At 36.6% G+C, this 18,344-nt stretch overlaps 1 protein-coding gene across 2 annotated transcripts in view; it reads left to right on the top strand.

Moving 5' to 3' along the window:
• Positions 1 to 18,078, top strand: part of LOC142352193 (collectin-11-like) — a 138,771-nt gene extending 120,693 nt beyond the window's left edge. For both annotated transcript variants that reach the window (XM_075404608.1, XM_075404607.1), the window contains exons 2-4: positions 1,490 to 1,601; positions 3,540 to 3,655; positions 17,870 to 18,078. In XM_075404608.1, the coding sequence (XP_075260723.1) occupies positions 1,490 to 1,601; positions 3,540 to 3,655; positions 17,870 to 18,078 (437 nt within the window). The remainder of the gene's footprint in view (positions 1 to 1,489; positions 1,602 to 3,539; positions 3,656 to 17,869) is intronic.
• The last annotated feature ends 266 nt before the right edge of the window (positions 18,079 to 18,344 follow it).

Here is an 18,344-nt window from a genome sequence, read left to right as displayed (position 1 = left end):
TGATGAATCACCCAAGTCTTGATATCTCTCCTATAGTAGTCAGAACCAATAGTTCTGAAGGATAGCAGAGCCTACGGAATAAAATTGAAACCAGAAAAAATACTTGAACAAATTTCTGTGGTTCTGTCACTAACTTTGAAGAAACTCTCAAGTAAACTGAACTGATTTGCAAATATAATACTGTTGTCTTTTTCTGTATAGACGTCCGCAATGATTTCTTCAGAATGAAAGGTGGTTCCTCCTTAAAATAATAAACCAAACAACCAAACTCTTAGGAAAAAATTTTTGTTTAAAAAATCAACTTGGTGTCATTCGACTACAAGATTTTCTTTTCAATTTGGACGAAGAAAAACGCTACTTTTTCGATGTCTGTAGTTTGGAGATCTTTTTTCTATATCTCCAGAAAAAAATTATATTTTTGACGCAAAACCTTAGTCAAGAATGGATGGTTGATTCTGGCAGATTCTGGCAGATTCCTACTGCCAGATGCATCTTCTGCCAGAAATTTGTGGCAGATTCTTACAAGATAACTATTTTTCTGCCACATTCCTGCAACAACCATTTTTCTGTCAGATTCCTACAGAAAAACCCAACCATTTTTGCGCCTGGGTCTTGCAGGATAACTAATCTTTCAGATTAACAAAGATAACATTTTTTGTAAGACTTCTATAACATCAATACTTTCCGGGGGATACGTTCGAAGCTGATTCTTCTCTTGAAAATCTTTTGTGTCAGTTTACTGTACAACAGCATAACGCTAATTGAGTCTGTAATGTCTTCTCGCATTGAATGATTAAAATCTTTGAAAGGTTGATTAAATAAGTACAAGCTTTTTGCTTTTGCTTGAATTATTCGCATTTCATTGAGACGCAATCAATATGCCATACACTAACGTGAAATATAAACAGAAAAGACTTTGAAAAGACTTAGAATTTCATCATATCAAGAAACTTTTTATCAAGCACTATTTCATTTTTCTTAAGAAATTTTCGTGCTTTTTTATCAGATCGAGGCGACAACTGTACTGGAAAAATTTTTTAGCATAACGGAGAAAAAAATTTGAGCAGATAGGATATTATTACCAAATAAAATGCAGCTCAACCGAAACGAACTCTTTCCCTTTAATCAGAATCTTGCAAGATAACCATTTTTCTTTCAGCTAAAACCGTTTTATGATAGAATCTTGCAAGATTATATTTCTTCTGCCACATTTTGCAATATAGCATCTATCTGCCAGAATTTATCAGATTTCTGCAAGATAGCCATCCGCTCTCGACTAGGAAGATGTTTTGAGGAAGTTTCGTACAATTTTTCTTGCTGCATTTATCTGATTACTTAAAAAACTTTACTTTTTGAAATCTGCTAACGAATAAATATCCACTATGACATGCGAAACTATCATTAAAATGAATTGGAGGTTTTGGAAACTCCCATAAGGGATCGTTAACAATAATTTTCGAAAAAGAAAACTAAAAAATTTTGTCTTTAGAGCTCTGCCCAAACGACTTTGTGGGTGTTTCTGGCGCTGATCAGAAGTGTTACTTTTACTCCAAAACAGTAGCTAGGTATTCACCTGGCGCAAGAAGAGAATGCGCAAAATTGTAAGTACAAAAAACGCAGCTGGTCTGGATTGACAGCAAACTTTGCAGTGCCAGTGTATTAAAACTGCAAATGGCGGCTGATTAATGGTTAATAGCCGGCACCTCTACACTTCTATAATCTTATTAATATATTTCTGACTAGAGCGAAAAAAAATCTGGCCCCGAAAGTGTATTTTATATGGCAGTGGTTTAGGATAAAAATTGGCAACAATTTGTCTGGCGGAAACTGTCTGTTTTCAATTGCTGTTTTCCCCACTATCAAATGCAAAGATTCATATATTTAGTCGTTATTGTTTTGAAAGCTCACAAATTTAACTATTCAAGATCTGTATCTTACTTTTCGGGATGTTAATCTTGCAAGACCTTGCAAGAATCTTGCAAGAATCTTGCAAGATTATGCGTAATCTTGCAAGATTTTCTTGCAAGATCTTGCAAGATCAACATCGTCTTGCAAGAATCTTGCAAGATTAGCATTCGATGAAGTTTGCTATTGAAATTTTTTCTTTTAGGCCCGAGAGAAAAAATGTTTGAAGGCGAGAAATTTTTGGACCCCATTTTTCTTGTTTGAGCAGTTTGTTGGGCCCAGTAGGAGTGCCGTTCTGCTACAGAACGATTTTCAAGCAGACTGGAGGCCAAGTAATGTGACCATTTACGATTTTCGCCATGTACATTTTTTATCATCAAAAACGTTTTGTTATTGTTGCGCAAAACGTAAGATCACCTTTTCTGCGTCCATTAGGTGTCTGATATAGCGTAATTGGCTGTTTAAAAGTGATTTTTACGGTATATGAACCCTAATAATTACGGTATATAATTTGATTTGACTGGAGTCAGTGAAACAACTTTTTTCAAGAGAGAAATATTGCTTGAATTTCATTAAACACCCATCTGGAAAACTCTCAAGGCTTTAAGATCACGTTATATGGTGCCTACTGATCTAGCTATCCTTGTTTGAGAATAAAATTAAACATTTTTTCTTAATTTTCTGAAAAGCAGTGTTTTAAATGCGTTATCACCTGTAAAATACATATGAAACTTACTGTTTAGGTCAATCTAAATGACTTTTAGCCAGAAAGATTACAAGTAAGAATAAATGAAACAAAATTTTGTTTAATTTAAACACTTTTAATTTATTTATCGCAGTTTGAAATTTTGGATGTTAATCTCGCAAGATTCTTGCAAGATCTGGCAAGATTAACATCGTCTTGCAAGATCTTGCAATATTAAGATCGTCTTGCATGATTAATCATTGCATGATTAACTTTTGCAATTAACTTCCAAGATCTTGAAAGATTAACATCCGGTCTCGATCAGGGTTTACTTTAAAATCGTGAATGGTTTGAAAAATTTTGGACGCTCAGTTTCCATAATTTGCTTTTAATTTGGTGATGATGTTTAAGTTCAAACTTTAACTGCTAGAGTTGATATTAAACACCAAAGAGCTTTTTTTACCTTATTTCAACACAAACTCACTGCAGAAATCTTTGCCTCATTCAGCATTGATCGTATAAAATTTCACACTGATTTTAAGTTGATTAATATCAAGTATACTTACTTTAATCTATTTCATTTCGGCCGATCCGAAAGATTATTAGATTCACAATATCAACAGGATATTTAAGAATTCATATTAGCTAAGTGCCCCAGTCACTTCTTATTGAGCAAACAAACAACTGAAAAAGTAAAGTTGTTTTTAAGTTTTATTTTCTCAAAATTTTGCGTATCATTACTTTATTATGTCAAAAAAATCAACCCCTTTTTAATGGTTATAATTTATACTCGCCTTTTATTTGAGAAAAATCAGACAACTCAAATTGATTTCAAAGTGTTTTTTATTCAATGATTTTGTCTAAGAACTTACGCTCCGTCTATGTTGTGCAAAATTGCAAAATATCTGGTAAGATATCCCGAACTAGCTAAATAAACAAAAAATTTTAGAACACCAACCGCAGTTTTGTTTGAACCTGAATCTGTTGAAGTGGCTCAAGCTGTGTGGAATTATTTGGCGACTAAAGGAGTAAAGACGAAAATATGGACTGGACTGCATAAATCACGTAACCCTTCTTTAAAGTGTTTTTCTGAATTTAGAATCCATAACAAACTTTTGGTGCAGTGCTTGACCAGGGCAAACTTGCCCGATTCTTGCAAGATCCCCATTCCTCTTGTAGGTTTATGCAAGGTACCCATTAGTCTCGCATGGACTTGCAAGATCATCTTTCGTCTTGTAGGGTCGTGCAAGACAACACTTCAACATGTAGGTTCAGGCAAGATAACCATCCGATTGCAGGGTCTTGCCTGATAACCATTTGCTTGCAGGATCTTGCAAGATCCCTAATCGTCCTGCCGCGTCTTGAAACATTAACATTTGTCTGGCAAGGTCTTGCAAGATAACTAATCGTCATGCAAGGTATTGCAACAAAACCATTTGTCTTCAAAGACTTGCATGATAACCAATCGTCTTAAATGGAAATTAAATTTAAGACAATGCGACCTACTGCAACAAGTAAGATAATCAATTGTTATGCAAGATCAAGAACAATTCCTTTTGCAGGGCCTTGCAAAATAACCCTTCGTCTTGCTGGTTCTTAAAAAATAAACCATCGTCCTGTAAGGTCTTGCAAGAAAATCACTCGTCTTACATCGTCTTATAAGATAATCCTTCCTCTTTCAGTGTCTTGCAAAATAATCTTTTTGTCTTGTAGGGTATTGCAAGATAAACCTCTGTCATGCAGGATCTTACAATTATACAATTCGCCTCGCATGGCCTTGCAAAATTTCTTGCAATGTCTCGTAAGATTCCATTCATCTTACAGGATCGTTCAGGATATCCATTTGCCTTGCAGGGTCCTGCACAATAAAATTGTTGTCTCACAGGATCTTGCAAGATCACATTCGTCTTGCTGTGTCTTGAAACACAAACATTTGTCTTACAAGGTAATGCAAGATAACTTTTCATTTTTCAGTGTATTGCAAAATAACTTTTCGTCTCGCAGGGTATTGCCAGATAACCCTTCGTCATGCTGGTTCTTGAAAAATAAGCTTTCGAGATGCAAATTTTTGCAAGAAATTAACTCCTCTAGCTTTGTCTTGCAAGATAACCCTTCGTTCTTCAATGTTTTGCAGAAAAACTGTTTCTCTTGCAGGGTATTGCCAGATAAGCTATCGTCTTGCAGGATCTTGCCAGATCACATTTCGCCTCGCGGGGTCTTGCAAGATCACAATTTGTCTTGCAGGATCTCGCAAGATAACTATTCGACCTATAGGGTCTTGCAAGATAACCATTCGAGCTATAGGGTATTGGAAGATCACCATTCCTCTCTCAGGGTCTCACAAGATAACCATTATTCTTGCATGGTCTTGCAAAACAGGTTTTCGTCCCGAAGGGTCTTGCAACATAACCGTTCAATTCGTCTTGCATGTTTTAGCAAGATAACCGTTCATCTTCTAGGGTCTCGCAAGATAATCATTTGACTTGCAGGTTCTTGTAAAGTCAACATTCATCTTGCAAGATCTTGCAACATAAAAATTCGTCATCCAAGGTCTTGCAAGATAACCAATCGTCCTGCAAGGTCTTGCAATCAAACTTTTCGTCTTAAGAGGACTCGCATAATAATCCATAGTCTTACAAGGTCTGGTAAAATAACCATTCGCCTCACAAGGTTTTGCAAGATATCCAATCTTCTTGCAAGGTCTTGCAAGACAATCAACAGTCATGCAAGATTTTGCAAGATATCTGCCTGGTTTTGTTTGCGGTCACATTCAAAAAGTAAAGACATGTTGAAAAACCAATGAGAACACATTTCTCAGATGGATCTGAAACGTCATCCAAAGGCTTTCAAACAACCAGTCAATCGTCGCTTTGAAGCAGTTTCAAGATATTCAGCTATAAGGGCGCCTTTTCGAACTTAACATTTCATTTAGTTCTGACAAATATTCCCGTTACGTTGAATTGCGTACGTTTTTTTAAAAAAAAGTGAAATTTGGTTGTAAAGAAAAGGAAAAAGTTTTGTTAAAAAACCAAAAATAGAAAATCAAAATAGATTTAAATTCTTGTGCTTCTTGAACTTTAGAAAAAATAAAATTTCGACTAAAGACTCGAAACAGCATCTAACACAGACCATTGAAGACCCTATATCTCTTAATCAGGCTTTATTTTCCTTCCAGTGCATTTCATGAGCAAATATATAGAGAGAATTTCAAATATCATAAAAATACTCTAACAAAATTCTCATAAAAAGTTAAGCTATCACCAGAATCTAGTTAACCGTTCACGTCTGAGCTGCGCGTACAACGATAGCTCACATGAGATGGACTTGTGTTGTGTTATTGGGGTATAGACTGGTTGGGTTGAGTTCGGCTCGGTCAAATCCGACTTGGTTTACGCAGTAGGTTGGGTTGAAGCAGTGCGGGTTTGGGTTAACGGGGGGTACGACCACTGGTGTCAGAAATCCACTTGGTTTGCCCACTGGGGTATCCCTGGCCGGGCCTCTCATCAGACTATAATGAGGAGCGTAGGCGGCAAAAGCTTAGAGTAGATTCCAATATCTGGAACCAGATGTCGCTTTAACTACATCTACACAACATAAGTTCATGTTTGCAACCAGATCGGATGGAACATCTCAAACTGATAAAAAGTCGCGAAATATAACTCTAGTCCCATGCCAATGGGGGTAAATTGGCCCAAGAGTGGGTCGTAATGGGGTTAAATCGACGGAACAGTAGGATGTAACGGGATGTCTCCTAAAAACAGAAACAACTTTTGAATGGTATTTGTATATTATGATAGCGATGATAGTTCTTAAGTCAAACCAAAGTTGTTTTTCAGGTTCATTTTTAATTAATTTAATCTATTTAAATCAAATAGTTGAGACATATTGATCAAAAAATCAATAATTTTATTATAGCTAAGATTTCTATCATAGAATTGAGCAACTTCGAAGATTGTTTACCACCAAAAAAAGCCCTACCAAAATTTGATTTTTTTCTGATCATATTGCATCGGTAGATCTTTTATGGACATTGAAGTTTTTTTTAATTCAATTAGGTGTCATGCAGCGAGAGTTTGGCTGAAACTGCTTTGAGATAAAGATGGTTTGTGGTAGTTTTTGGCTGTTTTGTAAGTATAAGTCTCTGATTATTTTCAAAGTATTGATTTTTGTAGGCAACTGAAAAGCAAATGAAAATAATTCCAAAGGTGGCTGAGTACAACAAATAGTTCTGTTTCTTGTTTAATAGCGATGATTTTTATAGAAATTGTGATTTCGAGCAGTAAATATTTTCAAAATCATTCGGGCCATAGTCGAGAAGTTTTGCACAGTACCAAATTTTCAAATTATAAGCGCTTTTTGAAAATCCACGTAATGGTTTGCGCTAATTTGTACTGATTCGAATCTTAGCCGCTTTTTTGTCTGGATTCTGATCATGGCCAATTTCCATCTGGACCATTGGTTTTCAATTCTACCTCATCAGTTCAGTTTCCTATTTGACGCAAAAATGAACAAAATTAAATCAGAAAAAAATGCACATAAGTGCATTGGAAGACTAATTGCCTACTTAAATAAAAAATATTTTACTAGCATTTAAACATATTGTGTATTTTTGAATTTTGACGTTATAATGTTCCAAAGTAAAAAAAATATCGGAGCCAAATCGTGCCTTCGGCTTATTGGCTTGATCTTTAGTGCTAGTGAGATTATATTACGGTCATCTACCGGTACCAATTTTTTGAGCAATTTTACTGCTTTTGACTGTCTTTGCCGAAATTGAAATTCCAGTCAGTGTTTTTTGACTTTTAAGCTGGAAGTTGTAGAATGAAAACTATTTTACAGTGCAAAATATGTTTGACGGAAGCGCGTCCGCAAAAAAATTGCGGCTGATTAATTGCAGTATTATGCCTCATTTTATTAATCTTAAAACATTAAAGGATACTGTTATAGCTTAGGTTAGCTATTTGAAATGGATGAGTAGTGTGATTACACTATATTGAATCTATTGTGGAATCGCAGGGCGAATCCCAAATTATGTGTGTTTTACTAAATTTGCTAGATGGAATCGCAAGTCGAATCCAGATTAAGTTGAACTTGAGTAACTGAAGAGCGATTACAGAGACAACATGAACTCAGGAGATCAACCGTGATTATGGTTACTTAACATAAAATAGTATGAACAAACTAAGAAGTAACTTAATAGACTAGCGGGAATATAGTTATATGTGAACAATAAAAGTCATCATAACCTTAGTTATAAAACGCATGATATAACTATTAAAATAGAGGGTAATTTACAATTTAGTACACATAAGGGTTTCAATATATTTTTCTGTTTCCATTACATTACCATCGGGAGTCGGGTGGAGATACTTGACCAATTTGGATATCGGGCCTTGGTGGAGATGGAACTCGAGATTGTTCAACACTTTGGATTGAGGCAACTACCGATAGGTAACGATATATACCGATAAGGTAACTAACTTCTTCGGTGGCTGAACTTTTCTTACTTTGTTTTTTTTTGTCTTACGTTTCTTTGATTTGGAAGGGTTAGAAGATGTCAATGAATTAGTTGGGGAAATTTCTGCCTCCGTAAAACCGTAGAATTGGGGTCGTTTTCGCTTCCGCCCTTCCTTCTGTGATGGAGTATCTGATAACAGTGACGATTCGGGTTGTTCTTGAGGTGGTGGTACTGGCGGAGCGGGTACTGATGAAGGTCCGGGTTGATCTTGAGATGCATTTTCACTGGGTTCGTTCGGAGGGGCTGTGGTTCGTCGACATTTAGGTTGCGGCTTTGTGACCCTCTTCTGTTTCTTCAAGTCACTGCTATGCTTGGCTATTTTTGTTTCTGTTTTTGTTCATATGGGGTGGGTCTGCGCTGTGCGTAAGTCCACAGATTAGTGGCGCGCTCCGCTTTAGTGCCAAACTTTGCCAAATCACTGTCCCGAACTTTTACAGGTGCTCGTCCTGGCTCGTTGATTATTGTTGTCGTTGGGGAAGATTTGGTCACATACGATCCAGGTTTGAGTACTTCGTACAAGTCAGCGAGTTGTCTTTTTGCTCTCTTCTTGTTCGGCAGCTTTCGGGCAAGTTTGATGTTTAAAGAGGCCTCAGTCCGGGGAATGGGGTTCGAAATTTTTGGATGGATTATGAATCGGGATTCCTTGTTATCGGAGTTGCGATAGCGGCGGCCTGTGTCCTGTTCTGCCCGACACATACTTTTCTCAATCTCCAAATTGCTCCTATCAGGATTGATCCAGCCCAACACGCCGAGGAAATCGTCTGCAGGGACCGTGTCGGCATCTAAATATAGGTTAATCATTTTTTCATAAGTTAGATTTAGACTCGAAGGAACAGTACTAATATTCTTTAAAGGCGTATTTGCAGGGCGACCAAAATGAACTTAGAACGTTGTTATTTTTGTGGTTTTCTGTTTTGTTAGACGGAGATCTGAAATAATCTGTTTAATTGCAGTGGAAGTAGCAAAGGTTTCTTGAATCTCAGCTTTCATGCAAGATAGATGCCTTTTTGTTGTTTGAATCATTCGCTCCACTAATCCGATAGCCCTATGATCACCTACAGGAGCGTCGATAATGTCAATATTATTTTCATTGCAGTAACTTGTAACTTGTTTACATACTAGAGAGGTGGCTTGATCTAAACGTATTGTTCGTGGAATCCCATGATCTCGGAGAAATTTAACTACATTGGTCCCATTAGCCTTTCCAAAAATCTCAACTGTGGGGTACTTTGAATAACGATCGATAAATGTTACAAAGTAGATTTCTTTATCTTTTTCATTCACTATTGGACCTCCAAATTCAATTTGAACTTCCTCATTAGGTTCTTGACATAGTTTATGTGGATGCTACTTAGATTTAGGGATGATAGGTTTGAGGTTCTTAACAATATCTGCGCACGGAACACAATCAGAAGTTTTAGCAAGAATTTCCCTATTCATGTAGGGCCACCATTCATATTGGGATAAGGAGATCATCCCCCAGCTTCCTGGATGCGTCATATGAATTGACTCGATTACAGCATCTTTGATCGAGTTGGGAATCGTGACGCGTTCGTCGACGCAAAGGCATCCGGACTTAACGTGAAGGTCCTTCCAGAAAGAGTGGATGTAGTGGCTGACCTCATTACATCTAGCCTCGTCATCTTGCATCACACAGTCCCGGATTTCCTTTAGAACAGCATCCTTGCTAGCGAGGACTGCGAGGAAGGACTTCGTGATGAGTTGATTTAAATTATTTTCAAAGATCTCCTGTCGGGATAGCTCGATGTCTCGGTGTTCGGGTGATGAAGAGGCCTGGGTATTGTTGATAATTGCACTAGTGTTTGTATTAGGCGTGGATTGCGCTCTGAAGGTGACTCGGGGAGTTTGCGGTGAAATTGAGGGATTGTTTTGAGCGGACTCATTAGCAGACATTGTGATATGATTTACGTTATTGCTAGGATTGGTGGCTGAATTGAGCTTTAAATATTGTGACTGGATTTGCGGAGCTGATACAGTATTATTTTGAGCAAGTGATTTGCGTGACAAATGAAGTTGTAAATGAATTTTGGATTGTAATTATTTACTTTTGCTAGAGTAGTGAGTGAGTTTTTTGAGGTATTTGGAGTATGTGCGCTGCTTTTTGCAATTTTGCAAGAGTGGAGGTGCGTCTTGTTTACTTGTAATTGACTTTTGCTGGTATGGTGCTGCTTTTGGAATGGAAAGTTATTTGAGTGACTAAATAAAGTTTTAATTGCGTCGCGAAGGAGGGAAATTGTAGCTACCATGAATTCCTCATCATATTGAGTTACGCTTTTTGCTTTTTAATTTGGTTGGCGCGAAATATAATCAACTAATCCCATTCTAGTGCCAGGGATATGTTCTATATTAAAATCAAAGGATAACAAACGATCTATCCACCGTGTTAATCGACTATTATAGGATTTATTTGAACGATGAGATTTTAAAACGGAAAGAAGGGCTCTATGATCTGTCAATACTGTAAAATTTTTTTCCAAAAAGATAATATTTAAAGTATTCGATGGCCCAAACCACGCCAAGCAACTCTAGTTCATTGGTACTGTAACGTTCTTCATTGCTATTAAAGAAACGAGATGCAAAAGCTACCGTTTTCTACCCTTCACTATCCAATTGTTCAAGCGCAGCGCCCAAACCTTGGCGAGATGCATCGCATTTGACCCGCGTTCCCAAGGTCGGATCAAAATGATTCTTTCCTGTAGCATTTGCAATTGTAGTTTTAATACGTTCGAAATGAGTTTTGGTGGTTTTCATTCAAGAGAAATTTTTCATTTTTCTTTAATAGAGGCCGATGAGGGTGACACATTTTTGCCAAATTGGGAATGAATTGGCTTAGATGATGAACACTACCCAAAAATGATTGTAGTTGGTTTAATTTTTTTTGGGAGCCTTGATTTCTGCTATTGCTGCTGTTTTCGATTCTGTAGGTTTAACGCCATTTTTGGAAAATGTGAAACCAAGACAGTTTATCTGGTGTTTTGCAAAATGACATTTACTTAAGTTTATTCTGAGATTATCGGCGTCAAGTTTTTGTAAGCATTTGTAGACGTATTGGATGTGTGATTCCTTACTCCCTTTGCTAACTATAAGTATGTCGTCAAGAAAGCAATATGTGTTAGTCAAACCGACCAATGTGTAATCCATGGCCTTTTGAAACTCCGCCGACATATCGGTAAGACCATAAAACCCCGTTTTAAAACGATACGTACCATTCGAGACACCACAAATAATATTGAAATTACAGTGGCGAGAGGTCTCCGGATGCAATTTTAGTTGGCTATATGCGTATTTTAGATCAATTTTTGAAAAATATACGTTATCACCTGGATTGTAATGGTTGATGTGCTGTGAAATAGAATCGATATGACTGTCTGTGTTCGGCATTTGGTACATATTTTTATGAAATGCATTATTCAAAACTTTTGAATCAAGGGCTAATTTAACTGATTTGTCTTTTTTTAACTGTGAATACGATTGGTGAAATAAAATTTTTATCAGACCATTCCTTTAACTGTTCGATATGCCCTTGATCTGAGAGTTTCTTCAGTTCATCGGACACTTTATGTAACGGATTTATAGGAACAAGCCAACTTTTTGATGTGATGGGGTATAATTTTTATGAAATTTTGAGCGGACTGAATGTAATTTTGACTGAACAATTCTGGAGTTTAAATTAGGAAAATCCGTTGCAATTTGTTTTTTGATTGGACAGCATTCCTGTTCTACCTGATTAACTGTATTCGGGCTGTTAGATTGTTGAATTGAAAGTCCGAGGGCAGGGAACAGATCTCTACCCAGTAGCGAATGGTGACCATCTGTCACTACTTGAATTTCGATTGGATTCGCGTAACAATTGTTGCTTTGAATTGACGTTTGTAGAATACCTAGCGTCTAAATGAGTTCATTGGAGAAAGTTTTCAATTGTTTGGGAACTGCCTCGCGTATCCACTTTGAATTTGAGTCTTGGGAAAAGATGGAGTTTGCCAGCGTTTCATTTATTATCGTGCAAACGCTGCCCGAATCCACCAAAACATTTGTTGCTGTATTTCCGAGTACCACAGGGAGATTAATTGCTTCTGTAGAAGTTGTAGAGTGTGTTGAAGATACTGATGCAACGCAGTTATCCTCATCCGAAGAGTAGTTTGATTCCAGATCAAGGTTGAAATCTTCCGAAACTTGATTAACATTATCAGTCTGATCTTCTTTTTCGACATTGTTGACCCGGGGTCTAGGTTTTGGGTATAAGCTAGGATCCTTGGGTTTGCGATAAACTGTAGCAAAATGATTTTCAATGCCACAGTTATTGCATTACTTCCCAAGTGCAGGACATTTATTTCGATGATCGGAAGTCCAATTCATTCCACAATAGTGACAAGACGTAGGCCTTTTCCGTGCAGTGGTGTTCATATTTGAGAAGCGGGTAGCGTTTGCGATGCGCATCCTGTGTACTTGATTAACTGTGGAATTGAGTTCGGATTTACTTGCAGTCATTTTAAGTTGATTGAGAGTACCCATATCGATATTGAGTGCAATTGCCAAAGCTTTATTGTGTTCTACCGTTTCTTTTAAAAGCTCTTTTTGAAATATCTTCAATTTGCATGTTGGCAATAAAAACGTCTCTGATAATGGTACATCCTTTTTATCCTAGATTACAGTTTTCGGAAAGTTCTTTGAGATGGCCGTAGAACTTTTCTATTGGTTCCCACTTCAGCTGCTTTCGCGTGTTGGTTTTCGCGTGCAAGCTATACTATGAACTCGAATGAAAGTTTTGTTTAGGATATCCCAGAGATTCCTTGTCGAAATTTCGTCTAAATTGGTAGTCGAATTCTTTGAATTGAAGACTCGTCGGCCTTCCGTTCGAGACTCAAATACATCAACGAGGAGGCTTTCCGATCACAGATTGTCCAAGGTTTGTCTCCGCACAGTACACCTATAGCCTCAATGCGCAAGCAGTTGTTTTTCCATGCCGTCTTTGCTTGCTCATTACGAGTACGTCAATCTCGTTCCGATTGTGCTGTAGGATTTTCAACCGCATCTTCGCAAGCGGGTTAAGGAGGTAGAATATCCTGCTCTGGAGGGTCGACCAAGAGAACATCCACTATAATCCCTTCACGATCAAGAATCGCAAGTTTAAGTTGTGTTCTCCAATACTCCCATCGAAGAGGGGGTTCTAGAGTTGCTTTCTCCCAAAAAGGTTGAATTCCGAGTGGAGATTTTCCATTGTCCTTTATTGCTGACTGCGCCATGTTATAGCTTAGGTTAGCTATTTGAAATGGATGAGTAGTGTGATTACACTATATTGAATCTATTGTGGAATCGGAGTGCGAATCCCGAATTATGTGTGTTTTACTAAATTTGCTAGTTGGAATCTCAACGCGAATCCAGATTAAGTTGAACTTGAGTAACCGACAAGCGATTACAGAGACAACTTGAATTCAGGAGATTAATCGTGATTATGATTACTTAACATAAAATAGTTTGAACAAACTATGAAATAATTTAGTAGACTAGCGGGAATATAGTTATATGTGAATAACAAAAGTCATCATAACCTTAGTTTTAAAACGCATGATATAAATATTAAAATAGAGGGTAATTTATAAGTTGTACACATAAGGGTTTCAAGATATATTTATGTATCCATAGGTATCACAGATACCTTGGGGTACGTGCGGGTACGTTTTACTTATTAAAAGATTAACTGCAGTTGAAATTTATCGCAAAATTTTGCTTAAAATTGATAGTAAAAACATCTCATAAGTTTTGATGATTGTAAAGACACATAACTTTATGGCCAAGTCAAAGGATAACAGTTGAGTGATTAAATAATATAATAACGAAAAAATTGTGTTTGGCAGGCCGGCTTTTCAATTTGATTTTTAAAGCTGCTGGTAAAAAAAAATAAGACATCAATTTTGTCAACAAATTACCAATTCAACGCCAAACATCAACCTTCTAGCGAGCCGTTTTAGAAAAATTTTACTCGAAAAATTCGCAATCGAACTTCAGTTTCCCTTGTTTGGTTTCTTGGTGTCTCAGTTAGCAACTAAACGATATTTTAGTTGGAACTAAAAGTTTTTGGAACTGCTATCCTCAACTGTATAGTGCGCTCGAAATATCAAAAAAAGTTAACTTTTGACTTTTAAGAATTTCATAGAAACTGAGCAAGAGTTTTGTTTCATTTTTAAAATAAAAAACTACTTCGAAAATTTTGTTTGGCAGCATTGAAGCGGTTTATTAACTCAAACCAGTCTCCAAATTGTGGCATTTTTTTTTACTGATGACAACAAACGCAATGATAATCGAAAATTCATTTAGCCCCTACAATTTTGTAACAGTTGCGACTATAAAGTTGAATCAAAAACCACAATGAAGATCACACACTAATTTTTTATTTCAAGTTTTCTTTGCTTTTTTGATCTTCTCTCTGTACATCAAAAAAGCTATGCTTTCTCAAAATAACTTAAGAAAGAAAACTTTCGGTTTCTGTAACCAAAATCTTTTTTCTCTTTATTGTCAAAAAGATCAGAAAACAACAGAACGTATCTTTTCATATTGCATTTGCACTATTTTTTGCTAACAGTTCTAAAACTGGAGTGTTCAGAAATGTGCTCTTTCTATCATTCTTCGTTCGATTTTATTTGGTAATTTAGTCGTCCTTGTTTGGAAAACTTTTCCTAATTTCGTCGCAAATATTATTTCTGTCAGTTGTCTTGCATCCTTGATTCTCAGCGCCAATAAAACTTTCGAATTTTCTTTTCAATGCGTTAAATTATTTAAAACACCATTGTTTATTTGTTGTTCCATCTCTTCTGAATTGTTCCGATAGGAATTCTGCCTTTTAGATGCTCAGTTCTCGGGATACCAGATTGCCATTCTCTTTAAAAAACGCCGCTTTGTCCTCAGAGGTTTTGTAACAGTTGTGTAGAAATGTGCCTTTTTCTCGCTATTAGTTGTTCCCAATCTCAATCGGAGCGTGTTTTTTTTAGGAAAATAAGAAAATTATCATTGAACTGTGAGAAAGTATCGCAAACATGTTTTTGTTAAAAAGTACATCTTTCTGCTAGAGCTAGATCTTCATTGTATTTGTTTGCAGAAAAGATTTTGGAGTTTATTGCAATCGAAATATGTCTTGATGTTAATAGTACAGTGATATACTGTAATTTTCTGACCAAAATGTGGTCTGCAGTTGCAGCTAGTTGATTTTTTGCATGCAGATGCATCCATATTTTTTTGAATTCTGTCCTAGTCCTGTGAACATTCCTTCAATTTTCGACTTTTTTTCGTAAATTGGACAACATTATAGTCAACAAACGAAATATGTGATGAAAAAGAGATTCAATTCCGACTGAATCATTCGTAGGAAAAAAATTCAAAAATTAACTGGAGTTTAGGAGATAGTTAATTAACTTTTTCCGAATAGCATTTCCTCATTTTCGAACCCAGATGATTCATGAAAACTAGTATAAAAAGATTGAAAGCTCAGTAATACGTATTAATTTGAAATACTGTTGAATTCAAACATCTACAACTCAACTTCTCTGAGCTAATTTGGTGTGAACGTGCTTTATTTTTAAAGAAATGTCAATTTAATAGATTAATTTTTTGCTGTTCTGTTTACGTCCTGTTTGCAATGACCGATTTGACAAGTCTTCATATTTGTTTTTCGATACTAGAAGCTTCAGTTAAACGAAGTTTCAACCTCTCTAGGACGTACTCGTACTTCATCCCTAGTTGACGGTTGCCAGGTATCAAAGGATCCAGGATGTTTCTCAAAGCCTCCTCAGAAAATTTTTTTGCTTTGTTGAACAAAAGAACAGTTGTTTTTTTTAAATCGTCTTGCTTCAATTATATACCGGAAATATTTGACAATTTTATTAAACACTTTTTGTAGGTGTTTCAGGAAGCATATAACCAAAGTAATCAAATGATTCAACGAGAAATCATTCTTGGATTATGCACTGAGAGTAACGGTGTTAAACCAAAAATTAATAAAAAATGGCCGGGAAACTATTTTGGTACACACTGTTTTAAACCAAAAGTAAAGAATAAGGGGTTAAAGTATAATGGTGTAAATTGTAATAAAAGAGTAAGCGCACTAATTTCAGGATGAAAAAATGCTTGATGTATTTGCTCGACAGGGTACAATTCACTGATCAAAGACTATATTGTTATCTCAAATAGGTTTTCTGAAATAGAATTTAAAATTCGCTAAATCGTTTTTTCAAGACTGCTATTAGTCCGGTTAAAAACAGTCCTGGAAAATTAGTTATTTTGAGGTCTGAGAAATTGATGGCACTAACCGTGGAACCCAGGTGTTGGTCCAGACCCAAATTGAGCTATGATCAGACTCAATCGAGCGCACACCCCTGTGTTCCCAGAACGAAATTACAGGGTCTGGAAAGCGGTTCGAGCGCACATTAGTCTGGAGCATGGTCTGATTCCGATCTGATCAGAGGTCAATTTGGTCTGGACGGTCTGATCATAGTCTCTATAGTCTGGACCATGGTCTGGATTCGGTCTGATCAGAGGTCAATTCGGTCTGGAAGGTCTGATCACAGTCTTTATAGTCTGGGCCATGGTCTGGGTTCGTTATGATCAGAGGTCAATTCGGTCTGGAAGGTCTGATTTCGAGTGCATTATTTTTCATTTTTTTGTTTTTTTATTGAGGGATGTTGGCTCTGCCAAGAGGCAACAATAAAGCAGCGTTCCAATCAGAGACTCGTCTAAAATCCGATGACTCCGATCAGAAACAAGGAGTCCAGCTGATAGCAAATGCCGGTCCCCTCAAGAGGAAATTTTGATTAACTGAAGACCACGACGTTTCTTGTGGAAAGCTGTCTAAGTTCATCCATTGAGTCTGAAATATAAACTAAAGGGAATGGTAAATAAATTTTTTTTCTCAACAGTTAGGTTTCGTTTTCATTAGCAATGTTTTCAGAATTGGCTTCTTTGGATGATTTTAATACTGCAAACACCAGTTTTTTTGAAATAAATATATTATAGCAAAATTAAGAGATTTGTTCATAATTAAAATCTTTCTCTGATCAGACTATTTTGAGCGCACTTGAGTCTGATCATAGTCTGATTAAGATCTGGGCAATGGTCTGAATTTGAGTCTGGACCATGGTCTGAAGATGGTCTGATCATAGTATCTTTATAGTCTGGACAATGGTCTGAATTTGGGTCAGATCATAAGCGCACTATAGTCTGGACAGTGGTCGGGGTTCGGTCTGATCAGAGGACATTTTGGTCTGGAATGTCTGATCAGAGATCATTTTGGTCTGGATGGTCTGATCAGAGGTAACTTCGGTCTGGAAAGTCTGATCAGATGTCATTTCAGTCTGCATAGCCTGATCATAGCTCAATTTGGGTCTGGACCTAAACCTGGGAAGTTGAGACCCATTTTTCTCATTCGTTTCTGCATTACTGCAGAAATTTTTGCGCAGATGACAGTGACAATTAAATCCAGTTCTAGAAAACTGTAACTTATTTCCTCGCTAGCTTAAACCAGTTATGCACGATGATCGTAAATAAGGCAACCGAAATGAAAGCTATTTCTACAGAAACGCCCAGAACTAACAGCGCCATCAAAAAGATTAGTTATAATAAAAAGTACAGATTTAAATGTGTATAAATAGTGTTTAAAAAACATCCACTCAGCTTCTAAACGTGGATGAATTTGTATAAAAAACCAGTTGTATAATAATAGCTTGGATTAGCTAAATTTGAGTCTATTTCAGAAGGGAATTGGATCAAACACTCCAACAATAAAGTTTTCGTTGTCCCATTCGAACTGTGGGGAATGGGCGAACCGAACAATCATAATAATGAGGAAAATTGTGTTCAGATGACGAATGGCGTATTGCAAGACATTAATTGTGACAATAGACTTCATTTTGTGTGTGAGTTTACGAAAAACATCACAATGAACACCCGCTCTGAAATGTAGTCACCCGCTCTGAGATTGCTTTTCTTTCAATTTTCCCGATTGAAATTCAAAAGACTTGAAATTTGTTCTAGAATTGATTGTTTTACGGGGGTTGTCAAAAAAACGTTTGAAGCTCTTATTTTTTGTTTAGAAGTTGTAATCGTTTTCGGCCGCTTTTCAGAACTTTGAAATTATAGCTTTTGATCGTAAGAATTATAAAGTATTTTCAAAGCCTAAAAACGTATCGTTTTGTCTGTTAGGAAATAAATGTTTTTGTACCATGTTTT

This window comes from Convolutriloba macropyga, chromosome 13 (genome assembly GCF_964194025.1).
Source record: "Convolutriloba macropyga chromosome 13, txConMacr16.3, whole genome shotgun sequence".
NCBI lineage: Eukaryota > Metazoa > Xenacoelomorpha > Acoela > Convolutidae > Convolutriloba > Convolutriloba macropyga.
Note: the sequence above shows the minus strand (reverse complement) of the source record. Positions and strands in the feature narration are given on the sequence as shown.